The following is a 27,832-nucleotide window of genomic DNA, read 5'->3' on the forward strand; positions in this document are numbered from 1 at the left end:
TGACTGTCTGCTGGGAGGAGGAACCCCTTCTATAGCTCCTTTTGCAGAAGTGTCAGCACTTCCTGCTCCATAACCAGAGCCTGCTCGGGGTCCACCACTGTGGGGAGGACCCCTAGAAATCTGGCCGGACGAGAACCGAACTGAATTCTGAACCCTTTTCTATAGTGTGCAGGACCCACTGAGAAATATGTGGCAGTAGTTTCCATGCTGCCAGAAATTCTGCTAAGGGCACCAGTCTCTCGACACTGGCCTCTGGATTTGGTTGAACAGTCACTTCAGTGCCCTGAAGTGGCAAACCGGCAAGGAACAACCGAACTGACCGTTCTACAACCCTCCTCGGAGGATCGTATGGGGACGCTGACACCTCGGCGCCCTGAAGCGGTGAACCGGCATGGAACAACCGAACTGACCGTTCTACAACCCTCCTCGGAGGATCGTATGGGGACGCTGACACCTCAGTGCCCTGAACGGAGGATCGGCAGGGAACAACCGAACTGGCAGCGCTGCGACCCTCCTCAGAGAGTCGCCCCTCACATACATCCATGTCCTTATATAGTTTACCCACCAATGCTGCCTAATAATAATCTATTATTTATGAAGGCTGGTGGATAACATCGGGGAAATGATGACGCCAACTCGGGAGAGAGATAGCTAGTGAGCGTCTCTTTAACCCGAGGCACTGTCATACTATGACATTTAATACTCAAAACATTACTTTAGTAGAAGTTTTGGGGATAAACACATAACATAGAAACCGGTTTATTCCACGATCTCGACACCTCAGTGTGGAGATAGGAAAAAACGGCAATCCCCGACGAGGAGGCTGAGATATAGAGATTTAATTATATTCTCACTCTCATAATGTTCAGCTGGCCAGAAAACATTTAACTCGGCAATCAGCACAAAATAAAACCTCCTTTTATAAGCTCCTCTTTATACAAGAATACAATACTCTTTATACAAGCTGCTGCTGTGCCTCGGCAGCAGCGGGACTCGCGCCTCGGGAAGCGCGCACCGAATCGTCCTCCTCGAAGAACGCCCGGCGGGAGCGAGGTGATTAACAGACAACCTCTCGCAACTCAGTCAGCCTCCTCGAGAACTGACTGGGTATGCTCTACTCCCAAACAAGCAACGCAAAGCTGATGCGCGTCCCCACCCGATATAAAACGAGGGTAGGGAACAACACAACGTTTTGAATTCTTGTTTCTCCATAATATATATCTAGATACTGAGACAGACAACAATAAATAGACATGGACAGACAGAGAGCACTTGCTGAAGGCAACAAAGCTAGTGTGTTATGATCTCGGGAGTGCTTTATAGCTTCCTGGTCGATGACGTCACCCGCCTATGACGTCTCCCTTTTTCCATTGGACTGATTTTACACGTGCTTCACGACACAATCACGCAAGGCGTTCCCACCGCGTCTCAACGCAGCTCGAGTTCCCTTGAAAGGGAACCAAGAAGTGTATGACTACATTGGAAAGAGCAGTAGCGGAAGATTAGACTGGCCTTTCTACAACACATCCTGACGTCACGTGTCTTTACAGGGTATTTACGGGATGTGTGTGAACACACTCACAGATTCCAGAAAATCACTGGCAGTGTGAATGATCCAAAATCAAACAATCCTGGGACACATTATCCGTGTATTTTCCGGAATCTCTGTGTGAAGTAGGGTTGGGCCGATAGACGATGCCATCATCCATCATGATGGCTGACAGAACAATATGAATAAAACATGAATAAAATATGAATAAAACACGTCGGCAAATATATTTTAATGGATTGTTATTACTGCTTCCATAGACACCATTGTGCATTTTACAAACTATAAATGTATTGTTTTGCCATAAAGTATAAAGTATTTACATGTCTGAAACCTGAAATAAACATTATGTGGTTAAAAACACTGAATAGAACTATGATATATGACAAGCTCTGAGCGCGACGTCTTTGGCTCAGCGACAGCCATTGCGCGAAAGCACAGTTTGAATGAGGAAAATATCTAGTGGAAACTGAGAATGTTACATTTCTACAGCTGTTTCTACAGGTTCTGGACAATCCAGAATTTCAAGTGGACTCTGATCTCCTACTCCAGGATTAAACAGCGGAACGACTGGTCCACTGAATCTGGTGATTATGGTCAGCAGATGTTTCCTCTCTTTGACATTGTAAAAGGACAGCAGACCGAGATCATAATCTAACAGAACTCCCAGTTGTTCAGGTCTCGGTGTCAGTGGGAGTTTAACTGGTGGATCAGAGTTGGTGTAAAAGCCATTAGCACCGTCTGAACACAAGCACCAACCTTTTGATGAAGTTAAAGCAGATCTGCCTTTTCCAAGAAAATATCCATGTTTCGCCACACCGATTAACCAGTAGTGTTTAGGAGGTGTATCTTCATGTGCAAACAAAACCTCCCAATAGTGACGGCCAGATGTAAATCTCTGAGCTCCAAATGCACATAATGAATAGGGAAATCCTTTCCCAGTGTGTTTATATCCTGGAGCTTCTTTCACTATTTTACAGTTCTTAGTGACCCTCAGATTTGGATGTGAACGCTCACGGTCAATAGTGATCTGAACTGTGAAGAAAATAATGCAACAATTATTAATACTCTTCACCGTGTGTGAGATCATATTTACAAATATGTGCATATATGACTAAAGATGAAGAAATGCACATATATAACTGAGATGATGTCATCATACCTGCATGTTTCCTCAGATCTTCTATATTTGTGTCTCCCACAACTAAAATGAGAAATAATTTGAGACTTTAGAGAAAGAATAATATCTGTATTATCAATATATCCATATATACACTCCTCTGGCCGGATCAACATGAGCACATGATCCTGAAGCAGAATGAGTGTCTCACTGACCTTGATTCTGCAGTTGCACAACTCTTCTGAGAGTACTTTACTGTAACATGTTTTTCATTTAGAGTTTCTTACTGTAACCTTTTTGGCTTTTGCAGTTGGTCACTGCATTTCCACAGTATGTAAATGCTGAAAATACAGACATTCAATATGCCTACTATAAACTATCCAGTACAATACTATACTTGCAGTGCATACAGTATACAATTTATATTCACCTTACTACTGTAAGTTGTCATTATTGTACTTTTTTATGTAATTGCAAAATGTATTTACTTTGTTACAACGGTCCGTGTATCATCCGATCATTTCATTTCCTATTTGGAATGGAATAACGAGGAATGAAAAAACAGCTCGTTTATTCGTTTTTTTTGTTTAGTTTAAAAAACGAAAAATTTGATTTTGGCTCGATTTTTCATTTTTCGTTTGTGGTTTACAAATCGGTTTATGGGTTCGATATTTCGAAACGCCCCTTTCATCTGATTGGTCAAACCGCTCCGCCTTCAGTACGAGCTTTTCTTTCTGTCGGCAGAATAAGAGTCAGTACGAGTGCGGCATGTTGTGGAAATTATCAATATTAAAACCTGGATGAAGGAGACAAAGTCGATTCTCAAAAGATTAAACAAAGTATTTTATTTCATGCATGAAATAAGACATTCCCACACAGACAGTGTCTGATATGAGAAGGTCCATGGCATTCTCACGCAGAGAGCATCTGACATGAGAAGGCGAAGACCAGTCCCCTTTGCCAAGATTATATACCCCCAACATATCCTGAGTGGGCTGCATCTGTCAAAAGATTTGTGTCGTTTACCTTAAAAGGAAACGTCTGTGTTCAAGATCTCTTCTCTAACATAAATTCTAACAGGTCAGAACAATGTCATGTCTGCAAAAGTTTCCTGTTCTTAGCTGCTGCTCTTTTTCACACATCTTGTCTATCTTTAGTTCGATCAAAGCTGCGCACATATTTTTCACACTTGGAGTACAAAAAGTAATTTGGAGTACACATATTGTCAGCCCTCACATGACCCAGTGAACATTTTGTTCCTTCAAGCCTGTTCTAACTTATACATTTATAAAAAAACTTAGTTTTATATCTTTAATAATGTGCTTTTGATTATATTCCTTTAAATGCTTATGAGTAAAAATTAATCTTCATCGTTAATAAAAGTTGTACCCATCTAAAAGTAAAATTTCCATTACAATCCACCCTATGTTCATTCAAAGAACATACACACAATTTGACATTTACTTTTCCATAATCATAGTAATTTACAACAGGTAAATTTTTTTTTTCCATGGTTACTTAATTTTCTAGTCAAACTCATGTTCGCTCTTGTTCTCATAATCCTCATCATCATCAGCCACTGACACATTAACTTCACCTCTGGTGCCCTACGTATCATTGTTGTATTCCTCTGGATTCATTCTCACCATTGTGGTAGTCACTGTCTTAGCAGTGATTCTAGAAATACAATTCATTAAACATGGAATCGTCAAAAGAAAAATCAATTATCTAGTGAAGATGACATTTCATCTGGAGTGGCTATGGCCATTTTCATGTGTTCTATTATGTCTGATACATTTTGATAGACGTCAGTCAAATTAAAACAACAAGAGGTTCCTAACATTTTGCATATTTTCAAATAAACCTCCGTTCCTATATCTAAAAGTCCTGAATAACAGCACCCCATCCATTTATTAGGAAGTGTGGAAAGTGGTTTGACCACAGACACATACTGTTCAAGCTGTTGTCTCTCGGAGGTCATCGTCGTCACCTGGACATGTGATATTTGTACCATTAGATGTTATACATTTGTTATTATTCATGATTATCGTGGTTTTACAGTGTGCTGTACCAGCCATTATTGCCCCTTGTTGGGTCCCTAATTTACATAGACATACGTCGCCTAATTGCGGTTTCACTGCCCATACCCTGTCAAAGTCTCTAGTACTGTATTCTGATGGGTTCTGACATTTGACTTTCTTTGGAGATATTGATTTGATTTTTACAGAATTTTTCACATTCAGTAATTTCTACATTGCACATGGAATTAACCCTATTAATTCTCCTAAATTTGCTGATCTTAATGGATGGACCCTCCAGGTCCTGCTGCTGAAATACGATCACATATTATGCTTATCTTACTCCCTTTACCCTTTGTCATTTTCACCTCTATGCTATCATCTCGTGCTAGGCTTACAGCCACACCAATTAAGAGGATAAGTTTTAGTGACCTATTGCAACCTTACACATTACAACCTTGTCAAGCGAAAACATTTTCTTGTGTGAATGATATCAGTCCCGTTTCTCTATGTATTTTTGGTCTCAGGGCAGGTCTAGTTGACATGATCAGACAGGTTATTCCAATGCCCACGCCGTTAAAGTTCCACAATGTCCTTGATACAGTTCTGACCACTCCTAAAATTGCAGGATCGTCTCTTACTATTGATTCGTCTGCTCTCCAGTGACGGTGGTTTTCAAATTGGTAACCTACGGGATGACAGGCCTCTGGTTAGTCTGATCTCTGTTTGGCACTCGTTAGCTGTGAATGGGATTCTTCTTCTAGGAGCTGGCACTTTTCGACAGTGGGTCCCATGGATCCACGGAAGCCCTCTCCTCGACTTTCACCGCACTGTGAGTTGTCAGCAAAACCTGGAATGGCCCCTGCCACCTTTTCGCCTTCCAATGCTTTCGTCTCAGATCCTTTATCAACACGAAATCTCCTCGGATGCTGTGCAGGGCCGTCTCAGCTGGCTCTGGAACTGCTGCATGGACCTGTTTTGAGATATCACAGAACACCTTATCCAGCTCAACACAATATTGTCACATGTCATTTCTCACCCCGACTTGTGTCAGGCAATGTTCAAGGATTTCGTGCCTCCCAGCCCCTCTTTCTCACTCTCATGTTAGCTCCTCCCGATTCCGGATGTACCCAGGAATGCTTCAACTGCTGAAATTGCACTATTTACAAAAAGTGAACCATTGTCACTTAATAAATTTTCAGGATCTCCCCATCGTGGGACAATTTCCTGTAGGAGCAGGTTTGCCACTACTTTTGTATCTGCCTTTGCTGTTCGCATGGCCTCTACCCATTTTGAAAACATGTCTACTGCCACTATGCAGTATCTCTTTTTGTCTAGATTGTGATAATTCAATATAATCAAACATTACATGTGAGAATGGTCTCTGCGGCCTGGGATGCCCCCCTGTCTCATTGCCTGACCCCTGCCCACATTGTTAGTACCACAAATCAAACATCCGCTGCAAAAATCTGCTGCCACTGTGGAAAAACTTTGGTAAACCAGTTATTTTGCATAATAGTAAACATCTCCATTTTGATGTGTGATCCAATCCATGCATCGGTTTAGCATATACCTAAAAAAAATGAGAAGGTAAACATGGTTTATTATTTATTTGGGCCCCCTTGTCCATTTTCATATTCACAGCCTGCCTCCCTCCATTTTCGCTTGTCATCGGCAGAGGCGTGCTGCTGCATCGCTGCTATGTCACCTAGTTCCTCATTCAGCCGTGCTGCTGTGGTTATCTGAACAGGAAGTCGAGCTGCAGCCTTCTCTGCTAATCTGTTTTCTTTTTCAATGGATACTGCATTTTCTTTTTGGTCTATAGTCGGATTTGGTCTTTATTTGAATCGGCTCACAATCTGCAATCAGACCTACATCATTTATTTATTAATTTTTTTATCAGTAGCCCATAAACATTTTGGAAACTCTCTCCAACCCGTCTGTTATGACAGGGAGTTGTGTTAAACTCAGTCTGTTTAGTTTCACTTCCTCATCCAACACTGTGACTGCTCTCAAACTCCTGTGTTTTATGACATGGCTGTTTGATATCTTCACTTTGGCAGATCAGTCGTTTTTGATCTATTATGACCCAGTCGGTCAGTTCATGGCACCTGGCCATGAAGGGACCCGCGTCACGCCATTTAGCCTTCACTGGTTTGGCCAGTGATATGAGGCTTGTGCATTTTCCATGTCATAAAACACTGTCTGTTTGTCAGTCAATTTCACATTCAAAACACACCATTGGTCAGTCCAATACACATAGTAATAGTAATTGTCAGTCGTCACAATTTATGTCAACATTAAATCATTGCTGCGCATATTCATCATCATGATCAGTGCTTACATGAGAAGTGCAATGTAAATCTGAATCTCTCATAAATTCAGAAGATGGCAACACTCTGTCCTGAGCCTTTGTGTTCAGACATGTGTCAGAAATTTGCCATTCATACAAACAGAGGAGTTTCCTCTGTGCTTTCAATTTCATGCATCATTCTCATGTCAGCAGTCAAGCCCCGATCATCACAGTGAACAAAAAACACCCAAATTACAAAGTAAATCCCTCCGCATTAAATTCACTGGACATGACTTAGTAATTTAAAAACAATGCACATTATTATTTTATTTTTCCCCTTCAATTGAATACTCAAGTGTTTTCAAATATTGTTCTATGACCACATGACCAGTTGCACTTCTGGAAGAAGTCGTCTTACCAGAGAGTGGAATTGGTTTTTCAATCTCTGTGGCTTTAATTACAAAATTGGAAGCTCCCGTGTCAAGCAGAAATTATAAAGATACGTCATTAACAGTCATTTCTATCAAGGGTAAAGAAATATGAGTCTTATAGAAAACACTAGCAAGCAAGTCTTCATTGTATAGAGCAGAATCAGAAAATAAAGGTAAATTATACTCATCAGTTGGAGAGACAGGAACCCCGTCGCTCACCCCCTCCTCCTCCTTTCAATCCGCCTGATTCCTGCCTTTGCCGTGTGGGAAATCATTATACCAATGTCCTTTAAGTCCACATTTGAAACATTTGTCTGGATCATAGGGCTCTTGGCGTTGTTGTTGACAGTTTCGTCCTTTTCCACGACCACGTCCTCTGCCTCTTCCTCTGCCATTGCCTCTCTGGTTCATTTGGTGATGGTTGGAGTTGTTGTTGCCCATATACACACCTTGCATTGTCACCAGGGCCAACATGAGGTCTTTGTCGTGCTTGGCTGCGTTGATTTTTCGCTGCACTTTCATGATGTCTTGCGTGTCGTCTCATTTCTGCTGTGGAGGCCAGTTGCCATCCGACACAGCTCTTTTGAATTGCTTTTGAAATGTCACTGTCCAATCCATCCAAGAACAAAGTCTTTACTTTCATTTTCTGGAGGGCTGCAGAGCGGTGGTGGTTGTTCGTGTGGTGCGTTAGGAACTGCGTGATCCCGTCCTTCTGCGGCTGCTGGAATCTGGTTAGGATTGCGAGGAGGTGGAAGATGAGCCGGATACATCCTGTCCTCCTATCTTATTCTCACAAAACAAAAACAAACAAAAAAACAATGCCATAATAGGGAGAAGAAGAAACAATGTCAGACGTCATTTTTCAAAGATACGTCATTTTTAAGATTGCATAATGCGTTTCTCTATGTGTCTTGTCTTTCCTCTTGACAACGTGAGTAGACCAATTTTGCTTTTGTTTTTGTCAAATGTGACACGCTTAAACCCCCATTGAACCCATATTGCTCTTTTAAATACGGCACATATTCATGATACCAAATTCCTATTGCTTTGTCCATTATTTTGTATGAACCCTTCGAGAAATCAACCCGATCTTCATCCTTCCTTTTTGAATTTTCATTACCCATTTTTCTTTTTCTTTTTCCTTCTTCTTAATCAACAGTATTTATATTTGCGTATTTAAATATCTTCCCCCGCGTGGTCACCACGCACTATATTTACTGTGTTAATTCTCCTCTCAGCGTGGCCACCACGACCTGCCTATATTCGTCAATATAGGACTTTCAAACTGCCTGCCTCCGTCGATGCAGGTCTTTCCCAAACAAGTGCCTCTTCTAATGTTCGAAAATGACTATCAGGCTTATTTCAAACAAGCACCTTGTCTGGTGTTTGTGAAATTTTCTATCAGACCTATTCTCAAAACTCTGGCCCTTTTAGAGAAGAATTAACACATGGCATTTGAGAACTTACTTTCAGGCTTATTCTCAAACCCTGTTTGGAAACGCTTATTCCAAAACCCTGACCCTTTTAGGAAAAATATTCAATACGCAAATCATTTCCTTATCTACTATGTGAATAATTTTCTCTCACCGTCTTGTGAGTCTCACTGTCTGTGAGTTCTTTAATCTTGGGATTGCGTCCACCTAGGTCGTCGTGAGGAGTTGAACAATTCTCTTTCCTTAAGCTTGAGGATTTTGAGCCGTAGAGTGTTCTCTCGGGATGGCCAGTCAACTGTTCCCCTCACGACGATCATCGGTTTTGCAATCGCATCCTCGTCGCCATTTGTTGTGGAAATTATCAATATTCAAAAACCTGGATGAAGGAGACAAAGTCGATTCTCAAAAGATTAAACAAAGTATTTTATTTCATGCATGAAATAAGACATTCCCACACAGACAGTGTCTGATATGAGAAGGTCCATGGCATTCTCACGCAGAGAGCATCTGACATGAGAAGGCGAAGACCAGTCCCCTTTGCCAAGATTATATACCCCCAACATATCCTGAGTGGGCTGCATCTGTCAAAAGATTTGTGTCGTTTACCTTAAAAGGAAACGTCTGTGTTCAAGATCTCTTCTCTAACATAAATTCTAACAGGTCAGAACAATGTCATGTCTGCAAAAGTTTCCTGTTCTTAGCTGCTGCTCTTTTTCACACATCTTGTCTATCTTTAGTTCGATCAAAGCTGCGCACATATTTTTCACACTTGGAGTACAAAAAGTAATTTGGAGTACACATATTGTCAGCCCTCACATGACCCAGTGAACATTTTGTTCCTTCAAGCCTGTTCTAACTTATACATTTATAAAAAACTTAGTTTTATATCTTTAATAATGTGCTTTTGATTATATTCCTTTAAATGCTTATGAGTAAAAATTAATCTTCATCGTTAATAAAAGTTGTACCCATCTAAAAGTAAAATTTCCATTACAGGCACTAACATTATTGCACTTTAATAAAATAATGTCTGAAACCACCACTCACTTTTAAGTTACTATGCACAATATTTGAAGCAGAAGTATGTTCCAGCGACCCCATTAATGTGAGCTACAGTAGGCTATGACAGATTATTTTAGCATGATGTATTTCTCATTGATAGTGCAAATAGTTCCGTCTCTTTGGATAAAAGGGAAGTGGAAATAAAAATCAACATATAGGCTGAACTGTACCATATATGTCCTTAACATTAGATGCCCGTAGATGGCCTAACTGTTAGCTACGTTAGAGTTAGGGGATAACACAGTGTGTACAGTATAAAATCATTATGGTTCCCATAAAACATGAAAACCCAACAACCCAATGGGAATATATCCTTGTTGTGTAAAACATCTGTTCATAATCCGTAATTATACAATTTCAATAGGCTACGAATAGCACCGGGATCGAGGCGTCTGCAATAACTGCAATGATCAATCCGCATTTTTAAGACAGCTAATTTTATAGGCTAATATTCAGAATGTCCTCGTATAATGCCAACGACCGCTTCCTTTGAGAAATATAGCAGACCACCTTTTTTAAACTGTTATTTAAGATTATTTGTGCATAAATATTTGTGCATAAATGTCCAGACAGACAGACAGACGGACAGACAGACAGACGGACAGACAGACAGATGGACAGACAGACGGACAGACAGACGGACAGACAGACGGACAGACAGACAGACGGACAGACGGACAGAAGTTTAAATGTGTTAGGCCTATATAAATTTAGGCACATATAACAAGTATTACAAACTACTATAGCCTAAACAGAACATGGCAAGCCATGGCAACTTGTAGGCTATAGCCAACTTAAAAGGAAAACAAATTTGCTGAGTAAAAACAGAGCTTGTGTTGTTGAATCATATTTTTTCTAGTATATCTTAAAATATAGAGCTCATGACAAATAAAAGTTCCAGATGGACAAATTTAAATGCAAAAAACAGTGTGAATAACAACATCTTAGAGTGGCAAACTTTGAAGTAGGGTTCAAGTTTTAATTAGTTGTACAGTTTGAAATGTAAAGCTTGTTCTCATACACAGATATGGCCTATTTATGAATGAAATTCATGCCTTTATTTGTCATTTAAACTGATGCAAACAGGAAAAGAGAGTAGAAAAGACGTATTATCCTGTCGCCCCCTCTAGTGGAGAGCATGAACTATTACGGCCTTCATTGCTCAGATAATGCAAGTCAATGGATTTTTTGGGAAAGTATGTCTGACCAGTTATAAACATAGACAGGATATAAAGGGTTATAAATTATATAAGCGAGTCAGACCAGTCTGGAGGTCTGAGCTGAGTTTGGTGAAGCATTAAAGTGAAGCACTAGGCGGAGTCAATTTCTCATAATAAATAATAATAATGTTTAAAATATGCTGCATGGCTTTCTCAAGTCAACATAATGAAGACAACTCAGAGAAACATTGACCAATTCAGAATGTAATAAAATCGTATTAGTTTATAATAAAACTAATAACATTTATATGCTGTGCTCTTCAACCGACATGATTTTAATGAATCCCAAACCCTGCTAATTTTGACAGTATTAACGTTCACTGATTTTAGCTTCTCTCTTTTCTTTCTCTTTCTTTTCATGTGAACTGAGTAGGCTACACATGCTTACATTCATAAATATAAACTTTATTTCTATTCAATTTTCAAAATTACTAAATTAGTAGAGTGGTATATGTTACACACTATAATTGTGTTACATATAATAGTAGCCTACAGTTCAGCCTATTATTGGTTTTTATTTCCACTTCCGTTTTATCCAAAGAGACGGAACTATTTGCACTATCAATGAGAAATACATCATGCTAAAATAATCTGTCATAGCCTACTGTAGCTCACATTGATGGGGTCGCTGGAACATACTTCTGCTTCAAATATTGTGCATAGTAACTTACAAGTGAGTGGTGGTTTCAGACATTATTTTATTAAAGTGCAGTAATGTTAGTGCCGCACTCGTACTGACTCTTATTCTGCCGACAGAAAGAAAAGCTCGTACTGAAGGCGGAGCGGTTTGACCAATCAGATGAAAGGGGCGTTTCGAAATATCGAACCCATAAACCGATTTGTAAACCACAAACGAAAAATGAAAAATCGAGCCAAAATCTAATTTTTCGTTTTTTAAACTAAACAAAAAAACGAATAAACGAGCTGTTTTTTCATTCCTCGTTATTCCATTCCAAATAGGAAATGAAATGATCGGATGATACACGGACCTACAACATACGTTTTTCTGTAATTCTGTAATTGGATTCTGTGTTCTCCATTTTTTGAATGAATGATCTGTAGTGTTTATAATTTTGACTCATGTGTGTATGATCATTGTTGTAAGAGCATTGTTTGATTTTGAGCACAGATCAAATGGTTTTGAGGCGATTGTTTGATTTCGCCGGTAGATTCAGAAATTCTGTGAATGTGGTTTGAACACTTGGTTTTGTGTTTAAGGTTTTGAGAAAGTGAGTGATGGTTTCAAGAAATGTGTTTTAGCAAATCAGAAAAACTAACAGAAATTATTAGTTTTTATCAACTTTTATGAATTGTTTATTCCCCATAATGAAATTATATATTTGATTATGTTCACACTATGTTTCTACAACACTTTGGAAATTATACTGTGGAGTCCAAAAATCGGAGACCTTGAAAATCTGGGATACAAAAATTCTACACTTGAAAATACATTTTTTAAGTACAGTACACTGTGTGTGTGTGTGTGTGTGTGTGTGTGTGTGTGTGTGTGTGTGTGTGTGTGTGTGTGTGTGTGTGTGTGTGTGTGTGTGTGTGTGTGTGTGTGTGTGTGTGTGTGTGTGTGTGTGTGTGTGTGTGTGTGTGTGTGTGTGTGTGTGTGTGTGTGTGTGTGTGTGTGTGTGTGTGTGTGTGTGTGTGTGTGTGTGTGTGTGTGTGTGTGTGTGTGTGTGTGTGTGTGTGTGTGTGTGTGTGTGTGTGTGTGTGTGTGTGTGTGTGTGTGTGTGTGTGTGTGTGTGTGTGTGTGTGTGTGTGTGTGTGTGTGTGTGTGTGTGTGTGTGTGTGTGTGTGTGTGTGTGTGTGTGTGTGTGTGTGTGTGTGTGTGTGTGTGTGTGTGTGTGTGTGTGTGTGTGTGTGTGTGTGTGTGTGTGTGTGTGTGTGTGTGTGTGTGTGTGTGTGTGTGTGTGTGTGTGTGTGTGTGTGTGTGTGTGTGTGTGTGTGTGTGTGTGTGTGTGTGTGTGTGTGTGTGTGTGTGTGTGTGTGTGTGTGTGTGTGTGTGTGTGTGTGTGTGTGTGTGTGTGTGTGTGTGTGTGTGTGTGTGTGTGTGTGTGTGTGTGTGTGTGTGTGTGTGTGTGTGTGTGTGTGTGTGTGTGTGTGTGTGTGTGTGTGTGTGTGTGTGTGTGTGTGTGTGTGTGTGTGTGTGTGTGTGTGTGTGTGTGTGTGTGTGTGTGTGTGTGTGTGTGTGTGAATAGTTCAGTCCTAAACTCAAGGAATGTAAGTCACCAAACCTGTTATATTAATGTTTTCTTCTGCTACAATATGAATGTTAATGTTTATTTAACGACTAGTGTGTCACTTGAGCGGTTACAGTTCTTGTAAAAAATATATCAAAGAGCAACTTCTCCAAATACCTTTTTCTGTCAGTTTCTCCGTAGATTCATCGTCAAACTCTAAAACGAGAGAAAATTTTATTGTAGGGATTAATTATCATTCAGCTTCCACAAATACTCCAGACACTGTAAACCACAATAAATGATGCTTTTAACTCTTCCAGGAAGAATCTCTTTTAGATATTAACTTTTTTTATTGCTGTCAGTTCTTAGGCTCAGGGTCAAAGGTCATTATTGCCTAATAAAAATATCACACTTCTCTTAGTGTTCATCCGTTCATCCAGGAATTACTTTAGTTGTGTCAGTCTATAAAGACATTCAGATCCGATTGGTTTCAAATTATGTTCTTAATTATCAGTTATATCTTCAAATAAGAAATGAAAAGTGCTGTGTGAGTGTTTGCTGAGTGTGAATTCTACAGTCATAAACTGAATGATTTCCATCAGTCCTGCCTCGTGATTCTCAGGTGTTTCTCTGAATGCACTGTGTGTGTCCACCTCATTTTACCTTATCACATCAAAATGGGTTAGAATCGTATGATTGTATTTATAGATTGTCATTCTGCAAAATTGAAACATTTGGTAATACTTTACTTGAAGCGGTGTGCATAAGACTGACATGACACCTTCATATCATGAAGGAGGTTTATGCATGTTTATGAGAACTGCCATTAAGTGTCATTCGCTCAATTATGACATTTTTACTGCATATATGACATTGTGTGAGATGTCTCTGTTGTTTGTCACTGTCATGTGGTTTTGACATCGGCTGTCATGAGGCCATTATAACTGTCATGAATATTTTTCTTGACCTCAACTACAGTGGTACAAATTTAATTTGTCATTAAAATGTTATAATTGCCTCATGACAGCCAATGTCAAAACCACATGACAGTTTAATGTAATGTTAACCCGTAAAGCTAAGTGGTTTCTTACGTTTGATAATTAATCTGCTATGTCATGTTCATGACATATTTATGACAATTTATGTTGTCTTGGTAATGTCAAGTTGTCATCACAAAGACACTGACAGGTTATGATGTATTGGTTTATGTCAAGTTGTCATAACAAAGACATCTCACACAATGTCATATTTGCAGTAAAAATGTCATAATTGAGTGAATGACACTTAATGGCAGTTGTCATAAACATGCATAAACCTCCTTCATAATATGAAGGTGTCATGTCAGTCTTATGCACACCGCTTCAAGTAAAGTATTACCAAACATTTCAACAATAAACTCTGAAGCACAATGAGATATTTTAGATCAGGAGAGCTTATTCCTGTTCCTGCAGAGTTCAGGTCCAGCCTCCTCCAACTGTGATTATCAAGTGTTCCTGAAGGTGGATTTGATCAGGGGCAGAGATGAACTTTGCAGGAAGTCAGATCTTCAGGAACAGGATTGGGCAGCACTGTTATTTTATTTGTTTGTTTGTTAATCGTTATTCGTCTTTAATCAGTCTGAGGTTGGAGCGAAACGGGAGAGAAAGGGGGACAGGATGGAACAAACAACAAGCTTTACAAATACAGTATGCATATATAACTGAGATATCATCATAACATACCTGTATCTTTTTTTCCTTCTTCGGTATTTGTGTCTTTCACAGCTAAATAAAAAAAATAAAAAAAATGTTTGAAGGTTTTAGAGAAAGAAACCTACAGCTGTAATTGTGGACATATACAGTTATTACTATTTACTGGAAATGTGTTCTGGTACAAGATTTCTGCTACAAAATGCACAGGAGCATTTTTTTTTTTAAAGTTTAGTGGACAGCTTAAGATATTATTGCTGATATTGGATATTGCAATAATTACGCTTCTTCAGATACCTTCTTTTGTCAGACTCTCCATAGTTTCATCGTCACAAACTAAAATGAGAGAAAATTTAATTTAGATTATTTAATTATTAATTGTTTCCAGAAATACTACAGAATTTGTAAACCACAATAAATGTAGCTGTTAAGCTGATTCATATGTGTTTTAGTTTGATTACCTTCTTTAACTGTTTTCTTCCCTGAAATAAAGATAAACAAAATACCAACACACAAACATTAAATACCTGTATAAAAACTTTTAAAGATAAATTCATTTAAATAGTTTAACCAGACTGTACCTGTTAGTTCATGTCTGTATTTGTACAGGACAAGCCCAGCCAAACCCAGAAGAGCACAGGTGAGAAGAGTGAAGAAAAGAGCCTTCCATGGAACTAAAGAAGACAAACCAGATCAATCTAAACACCTTCATAATATATAAAATATATAAAACAATTCCAATCATTAAGTAGTTTTTTTTATTTTACTTTTTAAACATAAAAATGTAATTCGCAATCCAGTTTTCTTATGAAACAGGATTGAGAATAAAATGTAGGATGGGATTTATTTGATTTTTAATTGGATGGTTGAAACATTTGAAGGATAGATGACATCAAAGAAAGATGTTACATTTGATGTTACATTAAGACACAGTTTAGTTATTTACAGGAGTGACAACCGAAATCTACGTTACTGAAGGTTCTACATCGCTATCTTTGATATTACTTTGGTCACTGTCGCTGTGGTTACTGGTAAGAGAATACGGGCATGACTCCCTTTGCACGTTTATGCAGACATTGTTCGAGATGCTAATGTAAGTTGCTGTTTGAAGGGGACATTTCAAGACTCACACCTGTAAGTACATTAATCCCGAAAACTGACAGTGTGAACACAGTCTTTGTCCGGATATCTACAAATATGTTTGTTCTAAGATGTTCCCTGACCTGAAGAGATGATGGCTTGTATGTTCAATCTTCCTTCTCTAAACTCTCCAGTCTTGAGAGACATTGAGCATGAGACCAGTGTAGCGTCCGAGTGAGAGACGACCGTCCAGCTGTGGACAGAGAACATCTCATCTGCTCCACGACTGCGAGACACTCCTCCAGGACGGAGAACCGGTCGCTCATCGGACATCCAGGTGACGTCCGGCTCTGGATACCAGCCGCTGGACTTACAGCTGATGTTCACACGTCCATCATCCAGAGGCTGAGGAAACAGGACAGGAGCGGATCCTAAAGCTGGAAGAGAAGAGACAGACGTTCTACAATCACTGTGCAAGTATATTTTTAATTTCTTTAGGTAAATGCATCTCTAGTGGATTAATGAAGGCTGCTTCCAGCTAACAAATGTTTGTTCTAAGAACGTATTCCAAACATTCTGTGTTGGTCATGGTAACTTTAACCAACACATGTCCAGTTCCCTTTCGAGGGAATTCGGACTGCGTCAGATCGACACTTTGGGAAACGCCCCTCAGCGTAGCGCCACTGAAGCATGAATGAAACTAAACCAATCCTGATTGGTTTTACGTCATGATGTAACATATAACGACATATACAGAAGCTACAAAGGGACGCCGGCACACAACAAAGTTAACTTTCTGCTCTTCAGCAAGCGGTCTCTGTCATTGTCTGTCTTATTTGGTGTTGTCTGTCAAACTAGAATATATATTATCAGTAAAAATGGTGCAATCATTTAAAAGATCTGTGCGCTCCTGTCCGAGATTCATAACGGATGGGGACACACATCAGATGTGTGTACACTGCTCTCGAGGGAGCTGCCTGTGCATATTGTGAAAGGGTTTCGCACGAGGAGGGATAACATCAGAGCTGGCATAGGAAGCCTGAGAAAGTACCTCAGCAATCTCAGGGTCCTCTGTCAGCTCCATCTGGGAACCGCATGATATGAGACACCGCGCCCGGACTGAACCACTGGGAACGCAAGCCTAACCATCGCCACTGAAAATGGCCAGACGGGAGTGCAGCACTCAGATCGGCAACCTTTCACAATCTGCGTAAGATCCCTCGAGAGCTGCCTGAGTGTGCTGCACTCCCAAGCAGTGGAGAACTCGATGCTTGAGCTATCTGCTTCTAAAGAAGTGGATGTGCTCAGCATCGAAGGTGGGGATTTTGAAGATGACTCGCAACTTCATGTCATGAGGAGCTGGTTGAGGTTTGTTCTCGTGCCGTGGACAGATTAAAAAGGCCACATGAAAGGCAGGAAACGCAAGCGAGAAGCAAGTTGTGAGCACTTCCTGCAGCACAAAAACAGTCTGCAGCCTTTAAGCAATATCTCCCACGCCGCCCCGAAACCGAAGATGTCTGCCCCCAGCGATCAGCCGCAGCCATTGACCAGCTCCTCATATAGGCAGGCACAAAAGGAGAGCGTCGCATCTAGAGCTCCCCTAAAGGACCTTGGGGGCATAGGTGAAGCCGAAGCCTTCTCAGAAGCAGGTTGATCTGAGGACCGTCCTGCAGGCTAAGAAGGCTTAGGGAAAGAGGTCCTAGCTCCCATTAGAAGGGATCTGCTTTCGCAGGCAGAGGGCTCAATATTCAACCCTTGGCCAGAGCTGTGGAAACTGTGGGTCTGACCCCTGAGTGGGCACAGTACCTAGAAGCTGGCCTGACAGCAGGAGTAGTCAAGACCATAATCAGTTCTAGAGCTCCCTCCACAAGGAAATAGTACGGCCTAAAATGAAATCTGTTTCACCATTTGGTGTAGAGAGCGTGAGGTGGACCCAGTTAACTGCCCGGTGGCTTTAGTGCTGGAGTTCCTCCAAGATCGCTTCTTTTCTGGTCTTACCCCATCCACACTCAAGGTGTATGTGGCTACCATTGCGGCTTTCCACAATCCTCTGGGTGATGGGCCTCTGGGAAGACATCAGCTGGTCATACAAATCCTCCGTGGGGCTCGGAGGATGAGGCCTGCGACTCAGACCAAAGTTCCCACATGGGACCTGGCAGCGGTTCTCGAAGGGCTGGTCGAGGCCCCCTTCAAACCTTTAGAGTCGGTTGAGGCCAAGAACCTTTCACTCAAGGTAGATTTTCTTTTAGCAATCACGTCTCTTAACCCTCTGGGGACTAAGCCCTTTTTGGTCCGTTTTCTCTATTTTTACATTTGGGCTTATAAACCATATGTAATGGAGATGGAACACCATGTGTTTGGTATCTATGGATTCAGAAGACCCTAAGCTAACATAAGCATGCATGTAATGTGTTTATAAAGGAAGTATGAGTGAAAAATGTACAATAATCGAGAGAATTTCAAAAACGAAAATTAGATTTTTGTAATTTATTACTGAAAATTACACCTCACACAACAATAGTGAACAGTTTTTGAAAAAAAAAAATTGTCAAACCCTTTGCTTGACAGACATTTGTAATTGTTCAATCAAATGTATTAAGAACAATGAAATAAGGAACTTTTATTACAAACAGTCCCAGGCGTGAAAAAGCGGTCTGCTTCGAACTAAATGAGACCTGCTTGCTCTGAAGAACAGACACACTCACAACCTGGCAGATTTACTTTGCAGTAATTGTTCCAGAGCTTGTTCTACCGTAAATCTTACTGCTTCCCATCATAAAAGTGCTAAAACAATACAATAATAATGCTATTTAAGTTATTCTGTCTCTCTCTTATATAGATCTCTGTGCGCTCTGTAATACTCCGCTCTCTGTTCGCTCTTCCTCTCCACTCGACGCTGTTTGTTTGTACATGTTGAAGGCTACAGAGTCCTCTGATTGGCTAGAATACGTCAGGGTAACCTTCCTCTGATTGGTTAAAAAAAAAAACCCTGCCAGCAGCAATTTTTCCATTGGTGGAATTTGCCTAACAACATCGATTTCATTGGCCTTTTTATGCAGTGGTATTGCGCAACAGTGAAGTGTGTATATAATACAAACGGGATATCACTGTTTTCAATCTGAATCTGAATCTGAATCTAAGGAAGACGGCAAAAAAGACTGCACCTCTCTATCATTAATAGTTTTGAAGATAATTGCACATTTGTAAAAGTATGCCATTTTGGGCGGTACCGCCCAATTCGTCCCCAGAGGGTTAAAAGAGTAAGAGATCTTCAGGCCCTTTCTATATCTCCTGAGTGCCTGGAGTTTGCTCCTGGAAGGGTTAAGGTTATCTTGCATCTCAGGCCTGGTTATGTGCCTAAGGTGCCTTCTAACAAGGCAAGGCCCACGGTTCTGCAGGCTTTTCATCCTCCACCTCATGTGAAGGTGGAAGATGAGAGACTCCATCTGCTTTGCCCTGTCAGAGCTCTCAACATTTATGTTCAGAGGTCTTCTCATTGACGGAAGTCAGACAAGTTGCTGGTGTGTTTCGGGTCACCCAAGAAGGGGCTTCCCGCCTCCAAACAGACCATCAGCAACTGGATAGTTCAGGCTATTTTTCTGGCCTATCAGGTACACAGTTTGCCTTCACTGTGAGGCATAATGGCTCACTCAACCAGAGGCATGGCATCCTCTAAAGCCCTCCTCTCAGGGACCCTTATCCAAGAGGTGTGTAATGCGGCTGGATTGGTCACTCCTCATACATTTACAAGATTCTATAGTCTGGACCTTCCTTCGATGCCGGGTGCACAAGTGCCTGTGACAGCCTCACACTGGGACAGGCTGGGTTTATTGTGGCAAAGAGGGTATTCGTTCCCCAAAGTGTCGTTACTGACGCAGTGTGAGTTCCCTCGAAAGGGAACGTCTTGTGTTACGACTGTAAGGTTTGTGTTAGGACTGTAAGTTTCTCGTTCCCTGAGAAGGGAACGAGAAACTGCGTCCCTTTGCCATGCCTTCCCCTGCCTGGGAGCGACTTGCTTAATCACAGAAGCTAACTCTGTTGTGTGCCCTTTGTAATTTCTGTGTATGCCATCACACACTACATCATGACTCAACACAAATCACGATTGGCTTAGTTTCATTCTAGCTTCAGAGGCGCTACGCTGAGGGGCATTACCTAAAATGTGTCGTAAGTCAAGTCACCTTTATTTATATAGCACTTTTTACAATAGAGATTGTTTCTTTCCCTTCTAAGGGGACATGGGTTAAAGGCGTAACCCGAGACGTTTTCCTTAAGTTAGAGGAACTTTTTTTTTTTACAGTTAGTATGATATTCCTGAAACATTCTTTCAACTTCATCTTTATTAACAACAACATTCATCACAGCAAAATCCTCAGTGTTAAATTAACACTACCCAATGGCTATATGGGTTCAATCTACAGAGTGTAAAAGTAACACTGCAGCGGAGGCGTGCTACAACTTTATAATACGCTGATTGGGGCGGCCAAATATGTACGGGATTTCGGTCAGAGAATCAGAGGTCGGAGAATAGATTCTTCACAAAGATGTATTTATTGAACAGTCTTTTGGTTGTCATCTGAACCAGTTATTCTTAGGCAATGATGTCTGTATTAATGGTCTAAAGGAACAATAAAGAAATATAAATACAATCATATTCTGAGAATCATTTACACACTGGCATAATAGTCGAACAAATGCAATAAACAATGATTAACACTCAAGTCTGCATCCTTAACAATAATAACAGCCTTATCAATCCAAATATTGATAAATTGTCATGATAAATCATGATAAATTGTACAATGGTACATTATTAATGTAAACACGTTGGTGACGCAGTTTAGAATACTGCCGATGCTAATACTGATTAGCGTGTTTCTCTCGCAGCAAATTACGGCCGCTACGGCACTCCAAACTCACCGATGGTAACCGCAGAACGATCGCGGGACATCAATAACATATATTCGATAAACATACATATGCAGATGTACTTACATCAAGGCATAAACGCATTATACATAACATAGATGAGAGTGCAGAGATGGACATTCCCCAAACCGTCTTCCCGTGTGTCCCACTATAATCAGTCCGTGTGGCCAACAACTTTGGTTCCTAGGACAGGCTTTCGTACAAACACTGAAGCAACTGCAGTTAATAAGATAATTAATGGATTAAAGTTTTACTGTATTTCTGTCATACATCTACAGAAGTTATTATTGAGAATTAAGATTTTTATGTTTATGTTTTATTTAATTTTTTCTTCAAAGTCACTATTATGGTGATCTGTGTTTTCTTTAGTTGATCTCTTAACCCTTGACTTTTGTTGATTTCTCTTTCAGAAATTGCATTACTGTTTTCTGAGAACATTACTGTATTGATAAAGAAAGGGATTGATGAAAAGGCATATCAACATGACTACTTTAATGATAGTCAAATTGTGTTTTTTGAATTGTCAAAGTGGTTTGACCAACTGCTTTTTCTGTGGTTTCATCATAGGCTTATATCCAGGCTTGGGAGGGTTACTTTAAAAATGTATTCTGTTACAGTTACAAATTACTTAATAAAAAAAAGTATTCAGTAACGTAATCCAAGTACCACAATATGAAAGTAATGTAACTGATTACTTTTGGATTACTTCAAGGTCAAATATATAAATAAAGCAGTCAAGCAAGAATAAATATTGTTTAAAAAAAAAAACTTTTATTTATTAAGAATTTGGTCCAGTACAATATTTGCAAAATATACACAGCCTTGAATATATTTATGTAAAGGGCTATACAGACATCTAGTGGCTAAAGTATGGTATTACAGATTATTTTGTCTTATTTTTAACTAACATGTACAAGGAAAAAATAAAAACACAACATTTAAAAATTCTACACAATCTACATATTAGTTTATTTTAAAATAGGTATATATGTTGACTAAAGCCGTGATCTTTCTTAATTTGCCTGACTGAACTTGGGGCGTTGGCAGTGGAATTTCCATGAATTGAAAGCGTTTTTACCAGCAGGCAGCGTTTCTACTAGCAGCAGTGATTCAATCTGCGTCTGAAGAGATTGTAGACAGCGCGTGGCACACGTGAGTCATTACTGACAACAGAACCAGGACCTACTGTATAATCAAGCAGCGTTTTGTATCCTGATTACATAACGCCGTTACATGTATTCAGTTACCCCCCAATCCTGCTTATAACAATTATGAAGTTGGAGCATTAATGAAAAAAAAAAAAAAAACAGAACCAGCCATTGTGATATCACTGTGGTGCATTAACACTGAAAGATGAAGATATCTGTGTGAGACCAGAAAGTGTTAAATCACAAGTTACAAGTTCAGTATGGAGTACCACAAGGCTCAGTACTAGGACTGTTGCTGTTCACCCTGTACATGCTCCCCTTGTGAGATATGCTCATGGCATTAGTTTTCACTGTTATGCTGATGATACTCTATATTTCTTCACGCCCCAATGAAACTTACCAATTCACAAAATTAATGGGATGCATTGCTGATATAAAAAAACTTGATGACTAGTAATTTCCTACGACTGAGTTTCTAATTATTAGAATACTAATATATTGGACCAAAAACCTTAGCACATAATAACCTAAAATACTGTCTAACACTTGATGAATGTTTTGTCAAGTCCTCGTCGTCGGTTAGGAACCTGGGTGTGCTCTTTGATACCAATCTTTCATTTGAAAGCCACGTTTCTAGTATCTGTAAAACCACATTCTTCCATCTTAAAAGAATATCTCAACTAAGACATTTGCTCTCAATGACAAATACGGAACAGTTAGTTAATGCGTTCATGACCTCAAGGCTAGATTATTGTAATGCTCTACTGGGTGGTTGCCCTGCACGCTTAACAAACAAACTACAGCTAGTTCAAAATGCAAAGCTCTTACTAGAACCAAAAAGTATGACCATATTAGCCCCGTTCTGTCAACACTGCATTGGCTCCCTACTAAACATCGTATACATTTTTAAATATTGCTGATTACTTACAAAGCACTAAATGGTTTAGCTCCGCAGTACTTGAGCGAGCTCTTAACGCATTATAATCTTTCACGTTTATTGCGATCTCAAAATTCTGGCCAGTTGATAGTACCTAGAATATCAACATCAACTGCTGATGGTAGATCCTTTAACTAAAAACGAAAACATATTTTTAACCTGGCATACACGAGACATTTTAGAGTGGCCTTTTATTGTGGCCAGCCTAAGGCACACCTGTGCAATACTCCTGCTGTCTAATCAGCATCTTGATATGCCACATCTGTGAGTTGGATGATTATCTCGGCAAAGGAGAAGTGCTCACTAACACAGATTTAGACAGATTTGTGAACAATATTTGAGAGAAATAGGCCTTTTGTGTACATAGAAAAAGTCTTAGATCTTTGAGTTCAGCTCATGAAAAATGGGGCCAAAAACAAAAGTGTTGCATTTACAATTTTGTCCAGTGTATATTATAGTTTTTGACTCACCAGTGACTTTGAGAACCACCTCTCTGCTGTCATATGCACTTTCTCCACTGACATAACAGTGAAATGAACTTTCATCCTGAATCCTGAGTTTTTCCAGCCGTAGAGAGACGTCTCCATCCTTCAGTCCACCAGACTGATCTGAGCGCAGAGTCAGTGAGGTTCTGTTCCTGAACGATTCCTCCTGGAGGTCCTGGATCTTCCCATGCTGATAGAAGAGGACAGGGTTGCTGAACTGGTCATGACGGTACCAGCGGATCTCCAGAGCTTCAGCGTTCTCAGGAGGAGAGATCCAGCAGGGCAGAGTGACTGTAGACCCGACATGAGCCACTATCTGATCACGAGGAACCACAACAGTGAACGACTCTGAGAGACACAGAAAGACACATCCAATGTAATACATGCATTATAAACTGTATTAGTGTGCTATATTTCCTAGGGTCAGGCTTATCAATACACCGTTCTGCCGTTCGGTCTATCCTTGGCGCCCCGTACATTCACGAAGTGCATGGATGCAGCGCTCTTTCCCCTGAGACATCAGAGAGTGAGCGTGCTGAATTATCTCGACGACTGGCTGGTGCTGGCACAGTCGAGAGCAGGGCTACTGTCACACAGAGATTTGATTCTCGGCCATTTGAAATGCCTGGGTCTCATTATCAACGTAACCAAGAGCAAACTGAACCCCAGCCAGAGCGTGGTCTTTCTGGGCACAGTTTTAGACTCTGTGACGATGACAGCGCAGCTCACACGAGAGCGCACCTCTAATGAAATTTCAGAAACTTCTCGGTCTCATGGCAGCAGCATCTTCAGTACTCCGTATGGGATTACTGCGGATGCACCCGCTGCAGCACTGGCTCAAACGCAGAGTGCCAACCCTTGCATGGCAGTCAGGCAGTCCACGCATCATGGTGAATCATGGCTGTCTACGGACCCTGATTCCCTGGCGGGCTCAGGACTGGTACCAAGAGGGTGTGACCATGGGAGTAGTTTCCAGGAGGAAAGTGTTTTTTACAGACGCATCCGACCAAGGTTGGGGAGCGCTGCACGAGGGCAAGCCTGCTTCCGGCCTCTGGACGAGCACGGAGCAGAGTTTACATATCAACTGTCTGGAAATGAAAGCAGTTTGTTTGGCCCTCAAAGCTTTTCTGTCAAACCTCAGGGGGCACCATGTCTTAGTCCACACCGACAACACGTCAGTGGTGGCTTACATAAATCGCCAGGGCGGCATCAGGTCGGGCAACCTGTACGCCATAGCGAGAGACCTCCTCTTGTGGGCACAGACCAATCTGAGTTCTCTGAGAGCGGTGCATATCCCCGGCATTCAGAATCTGGGTGCGGATATGCTCTCACGGGGCAACACTCCCCTAGGCGAGGGGTCCCTGAACTCACAGACGGTCAGTCTGATATGGAGTGTGTTCGGCGAGGCCGAAGTCTACCTTTTCGCCTCTAAAACCAAGTGTTCTTCTCGAAGAACAGGGATGCGTTGGCCCATCTATGGCCCAGCCGTCCCCTTTATGTGTTTCCCCCGTTTCAATGATTCCCCAGGTCATAGAACGGGTCATGGAGAGCGGATGCATATAACCAAAGCAGAATGTTCGGAAAACATTCTTAGAACAAAAATTTGATTGCTTGATTTGTCACATTGATCTAAATAACCTTCCATGTCTAAGCTTTGTAACCCAGTGCCGTAATATCCAGTAGAAAGAGTTCACATTTATGAATTAGGCCTACTCTATAAATATCAACATTTGTTGATCTATCAGGAATGGCGTATTTGGAATATATGCCATAATAAAACTGAATGAAACCCAAACCTGTCAATCACAAGCTCTTACTCAGCCATCTTGAAACGGTCTTTGGTGTTTCTGACTGGTTTAACCTGGTTTAGATCTTACCTCTCTGACCGCTGCCAGTTTGTTATTATGAGTGGGTTCAGGTCTGAGACTGGCTGGCGTCCCTCAGGCAGGGCCGGCGATTGCTATAGGCGAACTAGGCGGTTGCCTAGGGCGACAAATGTGTTGGGGGCGCGCTCTAGTGTCGCACTTTACCTACTTCCCATTAATCGAGAAATCACAGAATTAGAATGACAAGCGAAACAAAAACATGTTTATTAAACATGATCATCCTAAGGCGCCCTCTGCCACACGTTTACTTGTCAACCTGATTATTAGATTGAATTAATGATTATTGTCGATCATTTCCAAACGGGGGGAGTTGCGTTACGTTACGTCAGGCTAGTGCTCAGCTGCTGCTGGCGCGTTGATCGAAAATGAAGCGGTCTAAACCCTCTGGTGCACAGGGACGAAAACAGAGAAAGCAACAAGATTTTAAAAAAGCCCAGTATAGAGGTAAAGTCTTCTCATCTCAGCCATTAAGGTGTCAAACGAAATAAATGTAGCCTATTGTGCACAGGCATTTAGGCTTACTGGCCATCGGGACTACCGGGAGATTCCCGGTGAACTACGTGCTTTTTGGGCCTATACATCTCATACTTTTATTTGTATTTTTTGTCTTAATGGCCCATAAAACTCGTACATCGGCGGCCCATTCGTTTTGTTTTGTTTTGCTTAATTGGCGCTGGGTTACTTCCAAGTATATAGCTTACTTTCAAGTATAAACATTTTAAACTAATTATGAAAATTTCCCTTTATTTTTCAGTGCATTTGTTTTACAATATAGCCTATGGCTATTACTGTCATGGGATTAATATTAACTATTATTATGTAGTAGTGTAGCCTAATGTAGACAGACACTAACTAAAAGAGGTTTGAATTTTTGTTTGTTCAATTTGCACACTGAATATGGTTGGAGCTTTTAATTTTGAACTCTCAAAGTGCACCAGAATGATGAATTTAACATTAAAATGCACAAAATTTTCTTACGGGGGAGCACCCCCGAACCCCCCTAGCCTTGTAGCAGCCTAATAGATAAGTAATAATAGTAGTGGTGGTAGTAATTGTAATTTATCTACAAGTTACATGCCCAGATAAATTGTATTTGTACAATGCAACTATGTAGCATTTGTATGAACAATTTATTAGAGTTAATCCTTCAAGTCATAATTTGCTTGTTGAAGGTTTGGGGTGACTAAGAGCATTTTTGTTTAGTTAAATAAATACTCATCATTTTTAAAGGAGGGAGGGGGCGCAAAAATCAATTTCGCCTAGGGCAACCAAAGGGCTAGAGCCGGCCCTGCTCAGGGTTCGGTTTTAAGACCCTTCATTTTTATAATCTATATCCTCTCGGATTGCTCTTAAGATCACTCAGGCTTAATGATCACTTCTGTGCAGATGATGCTTAGATTTATATCCACTCTAAGCCTGGTCAAAATGTGGATGTTCCTTTTCTCTCACATTGCATTTCTGAGATATAAACATGGATGACCCTAAAGTTTTTTTTTTTTTGTCTTAATATTGAAAAGGTTTTGCTTATTGTCTCTCCTCATCAGCTCCGTAAAGCTGGTTCACTAATGTTGATGCCTCTGTTTTGGAGTTTCAGACTAAATAAAACAAATTGAAATTATATTTGATTCAAGTTTGTCTTTTGACACAATAATTACTTTTTTTTCTCAGAAATATTGCTACTTTGCCATTTTTTCCTGTGACTAAAAGGCTTTAATACTTTTGTTTTTTAACACATTGACTATAACACACTTTTTGCTGGGGTTCCTAAAACCACACTCAATGTGTGTAAAATGATGTCTGTTATATTGTGTAAAGTGCCTTGAGAAGCTGGTTTAAAGGCGCTATATGAAATAAAGTTAAACATGTTCTTACCAGAAGTCTCTATGAAGAGATTCGCCAGTAAAGCGGCAATAATAGTCAACATTCCTGTGAAAATACAGACACTCAAATAAAACACTACGGGATTTACAGAAACACACAAATCATGTGAGAGGAATAATAACTCAGATCGTGTTTACTGAGGAACGGAAACTCACCGGAGAACAAGACTCGTCTGGTAAATCACAGTAATCTGAAGATGAGACGCGTTTCATACGATAATAGAGTCAAAATACACGAGAAGAAAATCAGGATCGATCAAAAGTGCACCTGATTTTCATCCCGTATATTCCTACTCTTAACTTTCAGTTTCTAAACATAACGTGATCCGTCAATAAAAACACGTCATCGTCATATGATTAAAACCGGTCATATGCAGACTATGTGTTTTTTTCTGTTTTTACTATTAGCGATTGACTAGCTAATGGAAAATTCACACAGATCTCAAGGATTTTTCCCTCATGGATCGACTGTAGAAAAAATGTA

At 40.4% G+C, this 27,832-nt stretch overlaps 2 protein-coding genes across 3 annotated transcripts in view; both read right to left on the minus strand.

Annotated features, from left to right (window-relative positions):
* Nucleotides 1-27,832, minus strand: part of LOC306993517 (putative C-type lectin domain family 20 member A) — a 431,197-nt gene that overhangs the window by 397,212 nt on the left and 6,153 nt on the right. The gene's annotated exons all lie outside the window — the stretch shown is intronic.
* On the minus strand, nt 1,755-27,703 carry LOC306993499 (butyrophilin subfamily 1 member A1-like). Its single transcript, XM_079603328.1, has 11 exons — nt 27,505-27,703; nt 27,341-27,394; nt 23,568-23,930; nt 16,227-16,520; nt 15,585-15,677; nt 15,465-15,485; nt 15,301-15,339; nt 15,037-15,078; nt 13,493-13,531; nt 2,712-2,753; nt 1,755-2,584 (listed from the first exon to the last, which is right to left on the minus strand). Exons 2-11 carry the CDS (start codon nt 27,390-27,392, stop codon nt 2,028-2,030), a joined length of 1,542 nt encoding a protein of 513 aa, XP_079459454.1. The 5' UTR covers nt 27,393-27,394; nt 27,505-27,703; the 3' UTR covers nt 1,755-2,027.

This window comes from Phoxinus phoxinus (genome assembly GCF_949152265.1).
Source record: "Phoxinus phoxinus genome assembly, chromosome: 2".
Taxonomy (NCBI): Eukaryota; Metazoa; Chordata; class Actinopteri; order Cypriniformes; family Leuciscidae; genus Phoxinus; species Phoxinus phoxinus.

Coding starts and splice junctions, on each gene's coding strand:
- LOC306993499 (XM_079603328.1), bottom strand. CDS start 27,392: ATGTTGACTATTATTGCCGCTTTACTGGCGAATCTCTTCATAGAGACT. Junction 15,340..15,464: donor GAAGAAAACAGTTAAAGAAG/GTAATCAAACTA, acceptor CTCTCATTTTAG/TTTGTGACGATGAAACTATG. Junction 15,079..15,300: donor GGAGAGTCTGACAAAAGAAG/GTATCTGAAGAA, acceptor TTTTTTATTTAG/CTGTGAAAGACACAAATACC.